The sequence below is a fragment of the Oenanthe melanoleuca genome, chromosome 1A (assembly GCF_029582105.1).
Source record: "Oenanthe melanoleuca isolate GR-GAL-2019-014 chromosome 1A, OMel1.0, whole genome shotgun sequence".
NCBI lineage: Eukaryota > Metazoa > Chordata > Aves > Passeriformes > Muscicapidae > Oenanthe > Oenanthe melanoleuca.
The window spans coordinates 61,831,771-61,849,741 of NC_079334.1; the positions used below are offsets into that span (position 1 = coordinate 61,831,771).

The following is a 17,971-nucleotide window of genomic DNA, read 5'->3' on the forward strand; positions in this document are numbered from 1 at the left end:
TGAAGGCATAGAACCAGCCACAGCAGGAAACACTGGGTGGTGGGATTTACATGTCATCACCACAGATTGTATTTGGCCCTTCAGGGCTGTATCATACATACTACAGGCATTCAGAAAGATGGCTTTAAGTGCTGAAATCACTTCACAAGGAGTAACACTTCTCTGGTAATGCACTCTAACTGCTTTCCCTTTTCATGTACCTGCTACTTTCAAATAGATTAGCTCAGCTGGAAATGATTCCTGTTAATATATGGCCTTTGGAACTCCTGCTCTTACAAGAACTGCTGCCTCCTCTCTTGATTTCCTGAGGTTCTGCCAAGCCTGAAGCTTTGCATCTACCCAACACATTTATTACAATGGTGTCAAAATTAGCAGCCTGAAGCCAACAGCAAAAAAAACTCTGCATGTGCATGTTCTGTTCAAAGGCAGAGCAAACAGACTTTGTTGTGCAGTTAAAACCAAACAACTACAAGATGCAACAAAGAATCTTAAAAAGCAAGGAGTGTTAAGCCTTTCCTTCCTCTGGCAATTCGGATTAGCTAAGCAAATCTCACACTGCAGGGCTTCCACTTTGATTTCTGGTGATTTCACAGGAGATGAGATGTCTATAACTACCTGACTGGAATCAGAAAACAGGAAGAAAGTGTGGAGCAAGTGATGGGGCTGAAATAGAAGAAGGACCCTTGCCTAGTTCCTACACCTGTCACTGCAGCATTCAGCTTCTGCAAGAGATGGGAAGATATGTACTTGTGCTTTACCAACCCTAAGTTGTGATCCACCACAGCATTTTCACAAATGCTTATTTTAAATTTATCAGCAGTTCCACTGAGTTGCTAGAGAGCAGTGTGAACCAAACACTGTGCTCAAAGGAAGCAATCTTAGTAAGTGCTATGTGCATTGAAGTATAAAATATATGGATATAAGATGTATCCATATTTTCTTGCTCTCAAGCCAGGACATGATGTTAACCATGTTATTTGAATTTAAGAGACATTAGAACAGACATTCACTAGGTGTTTTACATATCCAAAAGTTGTCAAAGTAACACTGTACAGTTCATAATGGAGCAAAGGGGATTCAGCAACCAGTCAGCATTCCAAGAGCTACCAAGCCCTTCTGAAGCCAGAGAGTGACAAATTTATGGTGCAGAGAAACTGAAAAGACCTTTCACTGATTTAGACAGCTGCACACATAATATGCTGACATATCCTTCAACATGCTTCTTCCTACTGCCATGGCTGAGTGAAATAAAAAGCACATTTTTCTAGGAAGGTACATTTCTTTGTGGTTGTGGGGCTTTCAGGGGATTTTTTTTATTAGTAGCATAGAGTACTCTTCAATTCTATACATCATCTCTGATTAAGACAGTGTCTTTCCTTTCCTACAACGTGTCCAGGATTCATTGGGATTGACTGACAAAGTGCAGGAACTGACAAAGGCCATGATGATTTTATCTACATACAGAATTAGTTCAGCTCAGACTCAGGAGGTTCAGAAACTAAAACTTATCTTACTAAGCTCTGTAAGTGTTTATTTTTTAAAGAAAGGGCACCCCTTTCTTCCTCATCCTATTTTTTGGTTCATATTAGGTCACTCTTGACTCATCTTGAGGCTTCAGGTGCTGGAGAACATGAGACCATGCAGTTGTTCTCCTGTACTTCAGACCATGTTGACGTGCATTCACTCACTTTGCATCATATCTGCCCACTCTGGTGCAGATTCCTTGGACCCTCACCATTCCTGATTATTGGCCTCTGAGAGGCTGCACAAAGGAAATACTGGCCCAAGTTATTTTTGGGACTGGGCTGCTACAGAAAGAAGACAGTCTCTTTTGCCAAATATATAATTTAATAGTAGTAGTCTGGAATGAATCACTGATGTGCTCAAATGAGCTGGCTGCAAAGCAGGACATAAACACAGTAGGATGTACAGGCTGGGTAGTCAGTGGATTAGAAGAAATGCATGGAAGAGTGAAAATCACCAAAGTCCAGTTAGTGCACAGGTGGACAGAAGTAAGGATTAAACACGAAGTCATAGGCTCCTAAGAAGCCCATTCAACTGATTTATACCCAGCAAAGGTTTGCCTCAAGCCTGTTTAAGTAATTAAGTGGATGTACCAAAATTATTTTTGACAAGAGATATGGTCTGAATGAATACAAAGAACTCTAAATATTTCAGGGAGATTGGACAAGGAGACAAGATAAATTTAAGTGCTGAGAGAAAGGGAAGGCAGCATGAACAAGCCTTTCATTCCAAAAATATAGCTAATCTTGTAACAGCCAACCAGCCTTGAGTATCTGAACTCTTATCTCCCAAAATATCACTTCTAAGCACATTGGATTAGCTGTGTTTACTATAAACTTTGTTACTGGACAGATGAAGGCACTTAGGACTGCATATTTCATTTTGAATATAAATAAAGCTTTAATTAGCACTTACTGCTTTGCAATCTCACAAGCTGCAACAAATACCAACACTTCTGCCTGAAATACCTTCTTTTTAACTGAAAGAAGTACCTGTAAAATGTTGGTTACTTGTGCTTGCCTGAGTTAGAAATGCAGATAATTGCCAGCTAGAAGGGGGGCTATTCAGTCTGTCACCTGTTGAGGAAATATTACCCTAAAATATCACAAAAAAATTTAACTACAAATTACTTAGATAAATTGGGAAGTAATGCAATATGACTTTAATAAATCAGGCAGACTCTTATTTACAGAAATCCTAAAATTTCATTCCTTTTCAACGAGCTGGTTACAAAAACCAATTTGCTGCAGTAAGAAATCAGGTTTCTACAAAATTACATTAAGAATTTAAATATCAGATGTCCCACTTCCATGACCATAGGTAATTGTATGGCTTTCTGACACTCTGGAAGACTGCTGTTTAAATGGCACAGTGTAAATTTTGTGAAGTAATTTAAAGTCATACCATGCACCTCTCTTGGGAGTCTTCCATAGAAATTTCAGTTTTCTGATCTGCAATTTATGTGCAATTAAGTAAACCAGGTTTTTCAAACCATCTAGCTAAAAATAAGTTCAGAGGAAAATAAAAGCCATCCGAAAAGATACTGCTCTATGATCAAGTGATTTAAAAATCAACTTATATTAAAGACTTTCTGTCGTATCTATTTTCTACTCTGTTGTCCCTTGTATACTATATAAATGCAGCTTCATTAAAATGAACAAATGTTAGTCTTGGAATCCAGTAGGCAGGAAAACAGATGGCAATGAAACTAAAGAACATCTGCATCTTTGGGGATTTAAATCTCTTATTTGCTTGTAAGTAACAGTGACAAATTGAACATTAGAACAAAAAGTGCAGTTATCTGAAAAATCAGTCTACATCAAAGATGTCAAACACTGTGATTCATAAAACTTTAAAGACAGTAATTATCCTGAACAGCCTCTAAAAGGATGAAAAAAAAAAAAGGAAGAAAAAAAGAAAAAAGACAATGAATGGAATTTCTAGAAGCAGGTTATTAATTACAGCCAGTGGCAAGATGTGCAAAAGGACTATCCAAAGAGAATTCCTGGCCTGAATAAAAGGAAATGTTGGAGACCAGAGAGGAAAAAGTGCTGAAACTGCAAAAGGCCCTGGAGCCTTTCTCTTATTGAAGCTTAGCTACGTGACAAAGCTACCAGAAACAAATGGCATTCCCTGAAGCAAAGCCCTATATTATGGAGGAAAATACCTCCAACCTTGTAGCTGACTTTATAAATGGAGAAACAGCCAGACTCCTTTCAACTTCTGTCTTCAGATTCCCAGTTCTTTCTATAATTATTTTGTTTTACTTTACATATTCTGTCCCCACTCAAATGTTAGGTGCCAACCTAACACAGGAAAGGTAAATTTGGTCCTTTAGGAATTCAGGTGCAAAATTTCTTGTCCCAGCCATACTAATGCAGATGAAGATTCCTCCCCTGATTTCATCAGGCTACAGTGAAAACATCAAGCTACACATGAAGTGTGACTCAGAGAGAATAAAAGCACACCTGCAATTTAAGCAAGAGAAAGAAGGCACATGAGACTTTAGAACTCGGACTGCTCTCCTATGGACACATCAAACAAACTTGGGGAAGTTACTTCTCTGTGTCTGCAGTTCCCATCTGACAACGAAGTGGTGACTCTCTTTAGTTTCTGCTCCTCAACCAGGCTTGTTTTTATTTAATTCAGAAAGTACTCACACTGAGCATGCATTACTGTTTGGTTCACTATGGAAAATGTTTATTTTTATTTTGGAAAGTATTTAAACATCACACCCAGAAGTTTCTACCAAATTATCTTTGGATGGGATCCAAACTGGAAAATCTAACTACACAGCAAAGAAAAATTATGGACTGTTACTAAAAATACCATGAACAAATACCCAAAATCCAGAAACTAACAGGGTCAGGTAAAGACAAGGATGGTTTGGGACAAATAAAAGAATAAAATTAAGCACCATTTTACCCTAAGGCCATGCAGCAATCCTGCTCAGATTATCTTCAGCAGTCATGCTAGTATTAAGAATATTGCCCTAAATTGTCCAAAGGCTGCTACAAATTAAATGTACTCTACTATATCCACCATTAGGCTCTTCATTCTAACTTCAGTGGGAATCTAAAGTTAGCAAAGTCTTATAGCCAAAGAAATAAAATATGTTATGGGATTCTCAGGAAAATCTGCTTAAAATTTTGAGTATAAACTGTCCATGGTTTATTCCAGTGTGTTTGACTTGCTTTTACTCTCTCATCTAAATTTTCATATATATGTAATATAAATTATTGTATATACATACATAAGAAGGATATAAAAAGACAGAGAACAAAACCTTCAGGTTATTAAAGGCAGCATTCTTGATAAAGAAGTAAGTCAAGTAATTAGATGGATCATGCAATTAATGTCAAACAGGAGATCAGAACTTGTGTGATTTGAGCAGACTGACAGCAATGTGAAACTGGAGGTGTATGAGACCCAGCACTGGGATAAACTGGTTTCTTTATGAACAAATAAGCCTGGATTTGCCATTCAGAATTTCACATTCTTAAATCAGAATGTCTTGAATTTCAGGCTCCAGGGACTCAGTAGGACAGAGGTCCCTTTATAGCCAGTGGAAAATATGTCCTTCAGAGAGTGATTTGGGTTAAAGATGGAGGGAGTCTTCCTCCAAAAATGATTTATCTGCCTTTACTGAAGGAAGGGAATGCCTGATAATTGGTTTCCTCACTTGGATATATTCAACTGCCTGAAGTAACTTCCATGAGATATTGTGACCACACCACTGATAACCACAGATTGAGAGCTGGGAAGGGCATGAGACCAAACAACAAAGGTAGGTCATAATCTCAGAGAGTCCTTTAGAATCTGGAATCCTGAAACATCTGCATTTAAAACACTGTACTCAATCAGCAATAGCAAAACTGCAAACCATGGTACATTTTTATAGTAAATGTACTGACAGGGAAAAAAAAGACAGGAAGATTTTCCTCACGTGAGGAAACTTCACAATCAAAAAGTCATTATTTGCTATCCTTACAGGTATTTGAACATCTGAGCCAAAGCACTCACAAGTCAGGGACTTTGGATGAGCCATAGGAGCTTCACTCCAAATAACTCTAGAAGCCTCCACCTCTGAGCCAAGGTGTACTGACAGTGTCTTATGCAATGAGTCTCTCTGGCAACCAGGATGGCTTCCAAAGTTTGCTTCAGAGGTCGTGCAGCTGCATTTCCATAATCCAGTTTTTAAAGATCTATCTTGACACTGCAACTTCTTTCTCACTTTCCCCGAGGCTCAGTAAAATTCAATCACACTTCTTCACATATAAGCATATCATATATATTTTTGCCTGATCTGTAAATCATAATTTCTCCCCTCAAAACACCAATTATTGAAACACACCCATGAGGGACCCAAATTTACGAAACTTCCTTTACCCTTGCCAATAAGGAAAGTTGGACCAAAAGACCTGACAAAGCCTGATGTTGTATCTCTTAATCCATCACTGTTAGAAGCAGATACTCTATAGAACTGGCCTGTCTCCAGCACATCAGCCCTTAAAAATGAAATCATCATGATGAGCATCTGCTTTCCTACATAATTTGAAAACTTTTAAATGGCACATGATGGGCAAATATCGAATTTGAAAGTCCAAGAGGAGCTGGTTGCTGAAATACTCACAGCTGCAAAGACACTCAGTGGGCAAATGAGAGCCAACGGTATTCCAGGGATGATTTTTTTCAGAGGGTTCTTAATAATTATTATTGAGAAATCAAGGAAAAAAAAATATTTCCCATGGCTGGAGTTGTGGCTAGGCAATGTTATGGTGACAAAGGAGGTATGTAAGCATGTAACACACAGGAAGTTAAATCTTGTCTGGAATGAGTTGCCTCCAGAACTGGAAGCAGGATAGCTGCACGAGCATGGCTCTGAGCCCAGACTAATTAGCCCTGCTGAGAACATGTGAACATGGCTATTTGGCTTCCGGGACCTGGCTAGTGCGGTGAACGGGAAAGCAGGACACTGCCAGGACAGCTCCAAGGGCTTTGGAGACAGATCAATTATACCAATAATGGTAATGGGCCAGTTATGCCTAGTCACAGTAAGGCATGGCTAGACTATATCCAGGACAAGAAAAACACCCCTTAACTTCTACACAGGAGCAGCCCTGTGGCAAAGCCCACCGGAGACTCTGGACTTGGACCGCAGAGGAACAGCTCCCTCCTGCCATTCTGGGAATACAAATTGCTTTAAGCACCAGACAGGAGGCAAGGTCACAGCCTTGAACTCTGCTGATGTTCATGGCTTTGGAAATAAATTACATTACCCAAAGGTGGAATGCAGGGTGTGTCCAGGGCTCTCGACTCGAGAGCTCTTAAAATGATTACATTCCAGTGTGCTTAGAAAGTACAGTTTAACCAAGAGGGCTGTGCCTAATTGCAGTATTCTTTTCCCCAGGTACAGCTTGGTATATATAGGGGTGGAATGGTATTAAAAAAAAGGAGAAAAGAAAAAAAAAAAAGACAAAGAGCTCACTTGTTCCCACTAGAACAAAGGCTGCTTCTGGATACCAAACACTTTGGGAAATATGGGAAAACATCAGTGGGTGAAATTTGATTTCTTGGCAGTTGAGGTCTCGGAAACCAGCCTCTAAGACTGCACGTTTTTAGCTTTTGCAATACATCACCAAACCATTAAAGAGAAGCTTGTAACACAGCAAATGCAAACCGCTGTAATAATAAACAGGATTTTCATACTGCAGCACAGACACTACTGCTTTTGGCTAATTTCCACTTCATTCCAATAGGATGAGGTTGTAACTATGGAAAGATGTATTTCTATACAGATAACAAACAAACAAAAGCTCCAACAACTTTCCTCCCTCTTCAAAACCTTTTCTGTGATTCCTCTATGTTAGATTTTTATTTCTCCCCTTATTTGAGTGGGAAAATAGGGAGGGAGAACTGGGTCCTTTCTAGGGCTACACTTGTACATATACAAGGCTGTCGAAAAATAGAATTACAATTCTGCCATCATTTAGTGGTGAATATGTACAAAAATGGAGCTGACTTGCTACTGAACAGCATAGGGTATGGTGTATGGATACTGCAATTGTATTTTTTTTCCAAGATCTTCCTCAATGTGCAATGACTATCTTTATCTGATGCAAAATGGTTCAGCACTTTGGCTTGAAGACAGTGTAGCTGTAAAAGCTAATGCCTGTGTTTCTAGAAACAGGAATATGTGCATCCATGCTCTTAAGAAGTTAGTATTTGTGTGTCCATATAATATACACATTTGTAACTGAATGCATTTTAAAAAATGAATAAATTTTGCTGGCTAATCTTCAATAGTAATTTTTCTTTTTGGTTATGGCCTTACATGAGAAGAAAACCAATTACCCCAACACTGCAATTTATGTAAGTATTAATGCACCATAAGTAGTATCAGGTATTGCAGATAGGGCAATGATACTTTCTCTGCCTTGCTCAAACCAAAAACAGGAAATGCCATTTGCCATGATAAATGACACAACTGTTTCTGAAAGTGCCTGTTGAAAGCAGCTCCCCCCCAGTGGCAGTGCTGTCCCCAGTGACACAGAACAGATGATGTAACCCGAGTGAGGGCTGTGCAGAGCTGCAGCACAGGCTGCAGGGCACTGCTGTGGACGCTCTGGTGAGCAGGACAAGTGACAGCTGTTGGACACTGGGCAAAGAGCTGCCAGCAAGAGCACTGCAGTCTGCTGGGTCTGAAAGTAGCTGGGAAAGGGGAATGCTTTCCAGAGATTTTCCCTAAGGGAGGGGATCACTGAGAGGCCATATTGTTGAACCCTTGAAAATTAGCCAAAGAATAGGCTGCATTGACTAAGCCTCTTATTAAAAACAAAGCCTATACTAATTTCAGCATGTGTTTCTGGCATTAATGGACAGGGGCCCTAAGGCATGGTGAGGTAGAGAGCAATCGAGTCCTCGTAGAAAAAAACTGTGTTTACACCAAGCAAATTATTTCCAAAGTTGCTGAGCTTCTCCCATTTACTGTTATTCTCTGCTTAACAGGGAAAGAGTGCAAAGGCTTAACTCTGAGCAGTACAGGTCACATTAATGAGACAGTGCAAGTAGAAATTGTTGTTATCAGTTGCTGCAATCAAAGGCATTGCTCCCATGTCAGAGACAATTAAGCACAGCAGATGTTTCATACCACAGCACAGATCCAAAATACCTCAGAGTCCATGAACAGACAAGTCTATTTGCATATTCAGTTTATATTAAATACCCATAATAATTATGTTTTTATTATAATAATTGGCAATAATTTTAAAAAAATTGTTGGTAATTAAGGCAGATATTATAAAAAGCAGGAGTCTGGATTATCAAGAGAATTCTCAACCAGTGGGAAGTGCTCAGTAAATAAAGAAGACAGTGTAGAACTATTAATAATAATCACCTTGCTTATCAGCTTTCCCTATTTTGGTTTGACTACTAAAAATAAAATTCATGACATTTTTTCCCATTAACATGATTACTTTACAAATTCATTCTCATTTGAGGTATGATTATACACAGTCATTAGGATTCCTTACAATACATTTGCTTTTATTATGATAGCTTATCTCCCTTTTTCTCTAGGTAAAGGATGCTGGTTTTCTCTAGCCAATATATCATACTTTACTATACTCTCTCATGTGCCTTGGCTTGAAAATGTTGTCAATCAATTTCTTCTAATGCATTAAGTGCTTTCTCATAATCAGCAAATGCCATGTCTAGCAGCAAATCATAAATGTTTGCATTTCCATTCTGCCATTAATCACTCTGCTGTGAAATACCCAACTAAAGATTATCCATTCTTTCGTCTGGCTAAAAACCTACTAGAGAACTGATTTATGAATGAATGTTTTGTTATCTTAACACTTTAGGTCAAGGACAGAAGTGTGAAATGGCTGTGGCCACTGAAATCTCAGTAGGAGCTGGGAGTTTGCTGGACTGCAGAGCAGCTGTAGATTTAGACATCCATACACTTGTCCACTCCTTGCTTATCAGTGTGTCCACAGCTGAATGAGTGCTCTTCTCCCCCACACAGCTTACTGCAAATCACAAACACTTTTGTTCATTTATTAATTTACAAGTTTCTTGAGAAACTGCCAGCAGTCACACTGCTCAGAAATTTCAAGTCAGTTAAAGCTTCTGAACAAAATCATAGAAATCTACCTACCAGTGTGACTGCTGTGGTGTTGCTGATACCTAATTTATCACAAGATAAACATTTGCTCAATGCTTATGTTTACTGTGTTACTAATATGAAGGCAGCTTTCAAGTTCCATTGTCCTGACTTTTACCAGTGATTCCTGAGACACAAGGACAGGACGGGAGCACTTCTACTGACTGCTTCTGTTATTGCAGAATAGAGGAACAGAATGTCCTAGGGGACAAGGGAGTGCATAGAGTGTGTGTTTGACACAGAAGTCTGGAGACCCTTCTGCCACTGTGAGTTGAGACCTCAGTAAAACCATCAAGCTGCTAAACTACACTGACTGCTGTCTTCATGCTTTTTTCTTTTCATCTTTTGAGGAGGCTTCTGCCCTTGACAGAGATGCTTCTCCAAGAAGAGTGCAGCTCATGAACGCCTGAGTCTGTATATATAAAGCACAAATCTTTTACAAGGGGTGAACCCAACAGAATGAAGGAGAAAGTAAAGGAGTAATCATTTAAAGGAGGTCAGGCACCAGCCAAATGAACTTTTTAGATTGCAGCAGACTGGGGGTCTGGCTCCTCCTGGTCAATGGGTCAAGGACTGCTCTTCTTTCCAAGGGAGGAAACCTCCAGGCAGATGTGGGTGTAGCTCAGAAACTGTATACTTTCCTAGCCTCCCCTCACCCCAGCAGGTTATCAGCAGTGTGGAGAAACAAATGACTGCCCCCAGCTCTCAGTAATGCCCAGGAATGGTGTACAGAGCCAGGCTGAAGGAATGGGTTTGTATATCCATGCATCAGTGGGCACTTTCCACAAAACCCCAAATACCTTGCCACTGTGCACACTTTGACTCATCCATCCTCACTGGAAGTTCATAAAACAAAGCACGAACGACATTGTTGCATGGAAGGTCAATGCTTCACTGTTTGGAAATAGGATTATAATTTATAAACATACCAGCTTTTAAAAGAGGTACACCATCAATATCAAGTCTATTTCAGACTTTTTTTTCTTTCTATATCAAGTAAATTTCAGATGGCATTAGCAATCTATGTTCAGAAAAATTACTACAATTGCTTATTGGGTGACAAAGGGGAAAACACATTTCTCAGAGAAATAAGCCAAATTTGCTTGTTTTTATGAAAAAGATAGAGTCCTCACCTTACAAACTCTCCCAACCCTGGAAAGGATTGTCTTGTCAGATGTACCACTATCTTGTGATATTTCTCGAAAAAAGAAGTAGATTTTATCATCATCTGGGTTATAGGTATCTGGGATAGGAAAAGTTCCAATGAATTTCGCTCCTAAAAATTAGAGAAATAAAGAGGGTTAAAAATCTGGAGAAAAGCCTTAGTACTTGTTGTTAGATCTCTGCATTTATGTTACATCTTCCAGTGAAATAAAATATAGATATGTGAGTTTCTTACTAACTCCAACTGAAAACCACCATGGAGTCTAAAATATTTACTGTTAGTCTGATGTTTTTGTGTATAGATTTTACTGCCACTTGCAAAGATATGCAGCACTCATTATCATTCTCTGTTTGGAATTAGAGTAACTCTCACAACCAAATATTGCCTACACAAATCTATCTTACTGCTCTTGCCACAAAAATGAAGCTAAGTAGATTTTCTGAAATCACCTGGTCAAATTAAAATTAATTTAATTACTCATTGCAGCAGTTATTAATACAGAAATATACTACTGCTTATTAGAGATCGCTTGCAAAGGGATGTTTCCTATGTATCTGTCATACAGCAATCTCACTGACTGTATCTACCAAATCCAATACAGTGCCATGCTAGGATTCCCCAGCTAGCACAGCAAACTCCAAAACTGCTGGTTGGTCTTAAGGATGCAGCTCCTTGTGCTTGAAAACAGAATGGCTGTATCAACACAATGGTTTGTTTGGATTATTTAAATCTGCTTTTTGCAAAAATGCCTTGCTGTGGCATGCTGGGCCATTATTTTATTCCTGGTCTCTTCCAAGGCAAGCGTGGGTGTCTGTCTGCACCTTCCAGCCATGCTTACTGGGCCAAGGTGTTCTTCACTGCTCCCAAGCTCCCTCATCCATGGTCTCCAATCCTGCTCCACCTGCTCACAGCTGAAGGCTTTTGTTTTTGGTGTTGAGGTTTTTTGTTTATTTGTTTTCCTTTTAATTTTGCACTAAAATCAGAAATTGAAGCAATTCCAGGGTCCATGATTGCAGCAGAGCAGACAACAACCCTGCCTTGCACAAGTGAACCAGCTACTTGGGGCAGTGATTTTTAAGACATTCCCCAGTGTGCTACAATAGATGAGCTCTTCTGAGGGCTCTTGGATCAATGATGTTTTTCTTTAAACAGAAGTGGCTGTACAAATACAGTGCAAAGAGACCCTTGACTCTAAAATACATTCTTTCAGCAATAAAATACACAGTCTTTGTCCCCCAGTATCAGGTAGGCTGCAGTAGAAAGCAATAAGGAGGGTGTTGTAAGAATGCAGAGCAAACAGAGCACACTGTTTATATGGGAGAATACTATTATCAGCTTTCAATATATCTTCATGCCTTTGTCCTTTTCATAATGATTGTTACTTTCTATTAGCCTTGAGGAATTTTCACCATGAACTCTACAGCACACAAAGAAGAAAAAGAGAGTCCTTGATTCAAAAGTTTGCAGTCTGAGACAAAGGGTCTGAGACAAAATGGGATGTGTTTAAGTGTGCAGTGTGCACTTTTGTTTCAGAAGAATAAATTTATGAGTGAAAATAGCCACAGTGCTGCTTCCATCCTAAACCCTTCTGACACTAGAGAATGGTATCAGTAGAAAAAATGAAATTATGCAGGCGTCAAGATCTACAAATTTAAGTCAGGATTTCAAAATGAGCTTGAGGAAAATATTCAATTACTCCTCAGGGCCTGTAAGGATACTTTGAAGATTAGATCTCTAAGCATGAATAAATAAATAAATACATTTCCAGTATGGTTTCTTAAAAATATGTGGTTAGCAAAATATCCATTTAAGAGGAAACCTGTGAAATTCTTCTATACCATGTTTTGAATGTCACATGCCTTTTTTTCTTAATCCACATTCACAGAACAAAACACTGAATGTATGGGGGGTTGAAGATTAAACTTAATTGCTTTCCTTGGCAAGCCAAATGCAAAAATAAATGTCTCAGTCCCAATTCCTGGAACAGATTTAGAAGAATCTCTAATTAAAGGAACACCAGTATTTAACAATTTTAAATCACAATTGAAAATGCTGAAGTTGAAAGTTAAATCCAAAGAGAAATGCATTGTAAAAGATACAAAGATGAAGTGAAAATAATTAAGATGGAAGAGATTATGTCTCAAAAGTACATAATATTCTGCAAGTGAGATCTTTGTCTCATCTTTTCTAACTCATCTATCCAACACATAAACGTGCATTTAAATTAACTGTGAATTAGGCTTTTGGATTCTTTGCATGGGAGAAAAACTAATGATGATGATTTTAAACTACTGTTTATGTTCCCATAGACAGAGCTGTTCCTCCCACTATTTGCTTCAGCAGATCTTCCCCCATACTAAGTTCATGGCTAGATTGTATGTGACCAGCCCAGGGATTAAAGGCATCACAAGCTCTGGCAATAGATGAACACGTGTTGCTTGTGCTTTTTTTGATGTGGCCTGGTGGGAAGAGCTGATACAGCTGGTACTTCACTGCTGTTGCTTACCTGCTGGCCATCACTCCCTCCTGAAACCAGCAGTGATTTCTGGCAGTGCAGCCTAAGGAGAACTTAGGCTCAGAAAAAGAGAACCACAAAGGAGTGGCTGTCCCAGAACACAAAGAAATTAAAAAGCAACCTGAAACAGTGGGAAGCAGCACCTCTGTGTAGTTGGGCTGCCAGAAATACATGGCATGACAGAATGCAAGGACAGTGCTTACCTAATTTACCATAACCACCTAGAAGTCAAGCTCCTAACCCATTCTCAGGCAGGTCCTCTCTCAGGGAGGGACAAAGTGACAATGAACAATACAGATTCCTACAACAGGCAGGGTGAGTCACTCTCTGGAAGTGTCACCTCTCTCAGTAAATTACAGAGGCAAGCAAAGGACTGAGCTCAGACAGGATGCTCGTTTTTGCCTTTCACAGCTAAGGGAGCTGAATCCCATCCAAGGTTCGCAGGATATAAAGAACTCATTGCCTCCAAGACTTTGCCCTGGAAAAGGCGACTAAAATACAATGAAAAAAAGCAAAAAGGGAAAAATTAAAAAAAAAAAAAAAGAGATGAATGCAATTCAAGGAAGCCCTCTTTCCAGCTATGCCCTTCTCTTCCTAAGGAGCAGGGAGGAATGTGCAGCTGCTCAGTGGATCCCTGTGTTGGTTGATGCTCTCCTCTGCCCACGGGGCTGGCACGGGGCAGGCTCGGTTCCAGTGGTGGCTTTGCCATCCAGAGAAGGGCCACCAGCCCCAGGTGCAGGGAGCAGCTCTGGGGAGCAGCTGTGGGAACGGCTGAGCCCCTGCTCCCCTCTGCTCCAGTGCCACCCTTGCGGGGAGTGTGAGCCCCTGTGAGCCTGAGTCATGGGAAAGATTAGCTGCCTTCCTCCTCTTCCCTCTCTGGAGCTGCTATTCAGCCACTGAGATTAGGACATGTCTTAATTAGTCAAGATAGAGATGCCCTGCAAGGAACTGGAAGGTATCCCACGCATTTTTCCCTCGTGCTTTGTCTTTACCTCCCTTCCCTCAGGGAAGGATAATTTTGTTTCCAGAAACAGAAAAAGACTAAACTTTAAAAAAATTAAGGTGCATTATAGCAAAACCTCCTTGGCCCTCTGGAAGAAAACAAGCTGTGCATTTTATGCTTATCCTAAGTAAAACATGAGTCATGCATGGTAATAATTTATTTCCAATTGTACAATTATTTAAGTATGTACAACTTTTCATGGAGGTCTAACACATGCTTGGTAAAGGGGCAGTAGATTTAGGGAAGAGGGGATTTAGATCAGATGGGAGCTTTAAACCTGAAATCAAGTAAATATTTTCATTATACCAGTATTGGTTGAAAGCACAAAATCTGTAATTGGTAACATTACACAATAAACTAGAAATATATTGGCCACCCTATGGCTTACTGCAGAAATGATGCCATCATTTCAAGTTGCACTTAAAATTTTCCTCAACCTTAAAAGGACTGTTTCAAAATATTAAAAGCACCCAGTTTATGTCTATCCCTCTTAGTATAACACTGAAGGGATTGTGTTTGTGAAGTCTTAGACAGAATTGTGGCTGCAGGGTTTTATATGGCTGGAAACAAGGTAAACCTGAAGAATATATAGGGTCTTCAGTGTTTATATAGTGTGGGGCAATTTTCACCTCACAGTCTAGCACACTAAAGCTGTTTTTCAGACCCAGACATATTAATATACTCTTCTCCTTAGAAAAGTTTCACAAATACAGACGCTTTAAGTGAAAACAGAATAAATCATGAATCAATCTAAATGAGAGAGGAAAGGCAGACACATCCCCCCACTAAAACATCTAAACATTTCTCAAACCTACAGTTTATTCTGTTTTCTTGGACTGTTCCCTTCCCTCAAACTGTTAATGAAGAAACAATAAAAAGAGAAAGCAATGTTTGGAAGTGCATTTTTGAGCTACAAGTTCTTTTGGACTGGGAACTGAACCCTGTAATGCTCATCAATGTGGATCTATACTAATGATAACACCAGATGTTCCTCAGGCCCAAACCACAGTAAATCTTTGGTTTTAACTTATTATTGCATCCCTTAGGAAAGCAGCTACCCAGCCACCTTTCCATGCTGAGCATCTGCAGGCCATCAGTGATACAACTGGATATGCAGTTGCATGGCTAATTAGAGAACTGACTGCTGGAAGGACCCATCCTGGTCCATATCACAGCCCAGTGTGTGGAAACAAGAGAGATGAGATAGCAGAGGTGGGACAAGAAAGATTTTCAGCATAGGAAATCAAAGTGGGTAAGTCAGCAGAGTCAGATGTGAGATTCTTCCATCTCCTATTCGGAAAGGTAAACATGACTTTTAAGTGGGTTTTTCTTTTTCTCCTCATCTCACAGCAGAAATTCTGGGATTATGCAGTTACATCTTGATAGAAATTTAAGGGAACAATACAGAAGAAGGAAGAGAAGGGGTAGGGAAAAAGTATTAGGGAAAAAAAAGAACATTTCCTCTTGTTGAGGTCTCAAAGAGTTAAGAGACAAAATTATTTTTTTTAGCAATTGTCTGCTGGGAAGACAACTTAACCCTGTGGTCAGCAGGCCCTGGCTTTACACTGCACCCATAATAGTTACACAGGCATCCTGAGCCAGGGCCAGCATTGCCACATCTTTAAAGGCAGTTGACAACTAAAAGGGGGATGCTTTAATTGAGCAGGGTTAGCTTGTGAGTGAAGTTTTCCATGTTACTCTGTGTGTGGTTTGAGACTGGCTGGGTGCAAATGAAGCCAGTTTTTCAGAGGGTTTACTAGCTCACAGTGTTTTTTAACAGGCAAGAAAAAGCAGTGTTTTGCTTGGGAAGCTATTTTAGTGTGCCCTTAGTGGTTTTAAAATTATCCTCACAGCAACAAAGGGTATTTCTCCCCTTAAAAAAAGGAAAATTAGAAAAAAAAAATACCTCTTACCAAAAAATGTGGGATTTCTAGTCTGTAGTTTCAACACTTTATACTGAACAGCTTCTAACAAGTGATTGGAAAAAACAGTCTAAAAAAATTACTCCAACAAGACTGGATATAGAAGCATTTAAGTCATGATATTATTTCAATTGTAGGATTATACAGATATATAGATCAAAGAAACTATGATTAGGTCTCATGCTCCCACTCTTCCCTTAATTAATATTTTCACCTCTGTGACTTTTCTCAAGTGCATTTCTGTTCCACTGAGCTTTTTTAAAAAAGCTTACGTAATCCAAAGACCCCCATGATACAATATCTATATTTATAGTTACTGGACATGTATTTATATAAGGAAGGAGCTGTTAACTTCAGAGAGGCAGGGACAATGCAAATGACAACAGCATATGTTTGGGATCTTACCAGTAAGCCAGTAATGTTCAGAAATGTCAGTTCTGATGTAATGGTGGTCGTGAGAAGGGCCCAGAGAACGTGTCAGAGCAGTGTCTTTGCCAAGGAAATCAGAAGCTGTTCCAGCATAAAGATACTCATCTGCAAATGAAAAAGAAATAGGGTTCCTACAGCTGTGGCACAAAAAAATTATTCATATTTTGTTGGGTGAACAACACCTATGTTAAATTTGTCTATAAACTGATTTAATGCTTTAAAATATTATTAGATCATATTTTAATTTTTTTTTTGGTTCTGTGAATTTGCTTACATTTAAATGAGAGTAATATTTGCAATTATATGTCTGAGAAGTAACATTGTCAAAGCCTAATTTTCAGATCTTTTAGGCACTGAGAAAAGTAAATTTCCCAGGCTTTAATAGGTACTGGGCTCTTAAATGATATAAAGGTTTATTTCACCTGAACAGTGAGGACATGGCCACCTGTCCATTCCAGCTATCTCCTGCAGCAGGACTGCACAGCCCTGATGACTCTGCTACTCCTGAGCTAGAAAAACAGGGTGGATGCTTTCCCATTGGAATGTTGCAGCTTGGCCCATTCCTGGAGCAAGGATCTCCATCCAACACTTAATGCAAAAAGAGGAACTCAGGCACAAATTCAGGGAATTTGTGTTAATGGCAGGAATATGCCTACAGCCACAAATCATCATAATTTTCACACAGAGTGGTCTTGCTAAAATAAATGACACATCTTGCTTGAATAAGGCAACCAGAATTTGCCTCACAAGGACATTACATCTGTAACACAGGGCTGTGAGCTTGCTGCAATTGAAGTCACTATGTGCTCTTCTGCCCCTTTTGTGGGCAATGAAAATGCTGAGAAATGCACAATATTTTCTGTTTCCCTTTAGATCTCAGTACTTTTCAAAAAGAAGCAAAGAAACAGTATCAATGTGACCTTTTTTTTTTTTTTTTTTTTTTTTTTACCACATAGTGCATTTTAAAATACTCGTTTTTTCTGGAAGATAAGGAGCTTTATTGGTTGGAAGAGGTTTGTTTTTTTGTTTTTTTTTTTGCTTAATAATGTGCATAAATAAATCCCTAGAATTCATAAAAACAAAAAATTTCATGCTCATAAATTATAATCTTATTAAAAGCTATGTGATACATAAAAATCCCCTTCCAAAAGTTCCTTATCCAGGTTTTCTGATACCCCTGGGTTGAAACATTTCACAAGATCTTTTAGAGAGAAGCCTTTGTTGAGAGTGAATGCAGAATAAATAC

General features: G+C 39.1%; 1 protein-coding gene across 1 annotated transcript in view; it reads right to left on the bottom strand.

Moving 5' to 3' along the window:
- SEMA3D (semaphorin 3D) overlaps positions 1–17,971 on the bottom strand; it is a 136,333-nt gene that overhangs the window by 36,719 nt on the left and 81,643 nt on the right. Inside the window, exons 7-8 of the mRNA XM_056516344.1 lie at positions 16,702–16,830; positions 10,825–10,967 (exon numbers count right to left, since the gene is read on the bottom strand). Coding sequence (XP_056372319.1) covers positions 10,825–10,967; positions 16,702–16,830 — 272 coding nt within the window. The remainder of the gene's footprint in view (positions 1–10,824; positions 10,968–16,701; positions 16,831–17,971) is intronic.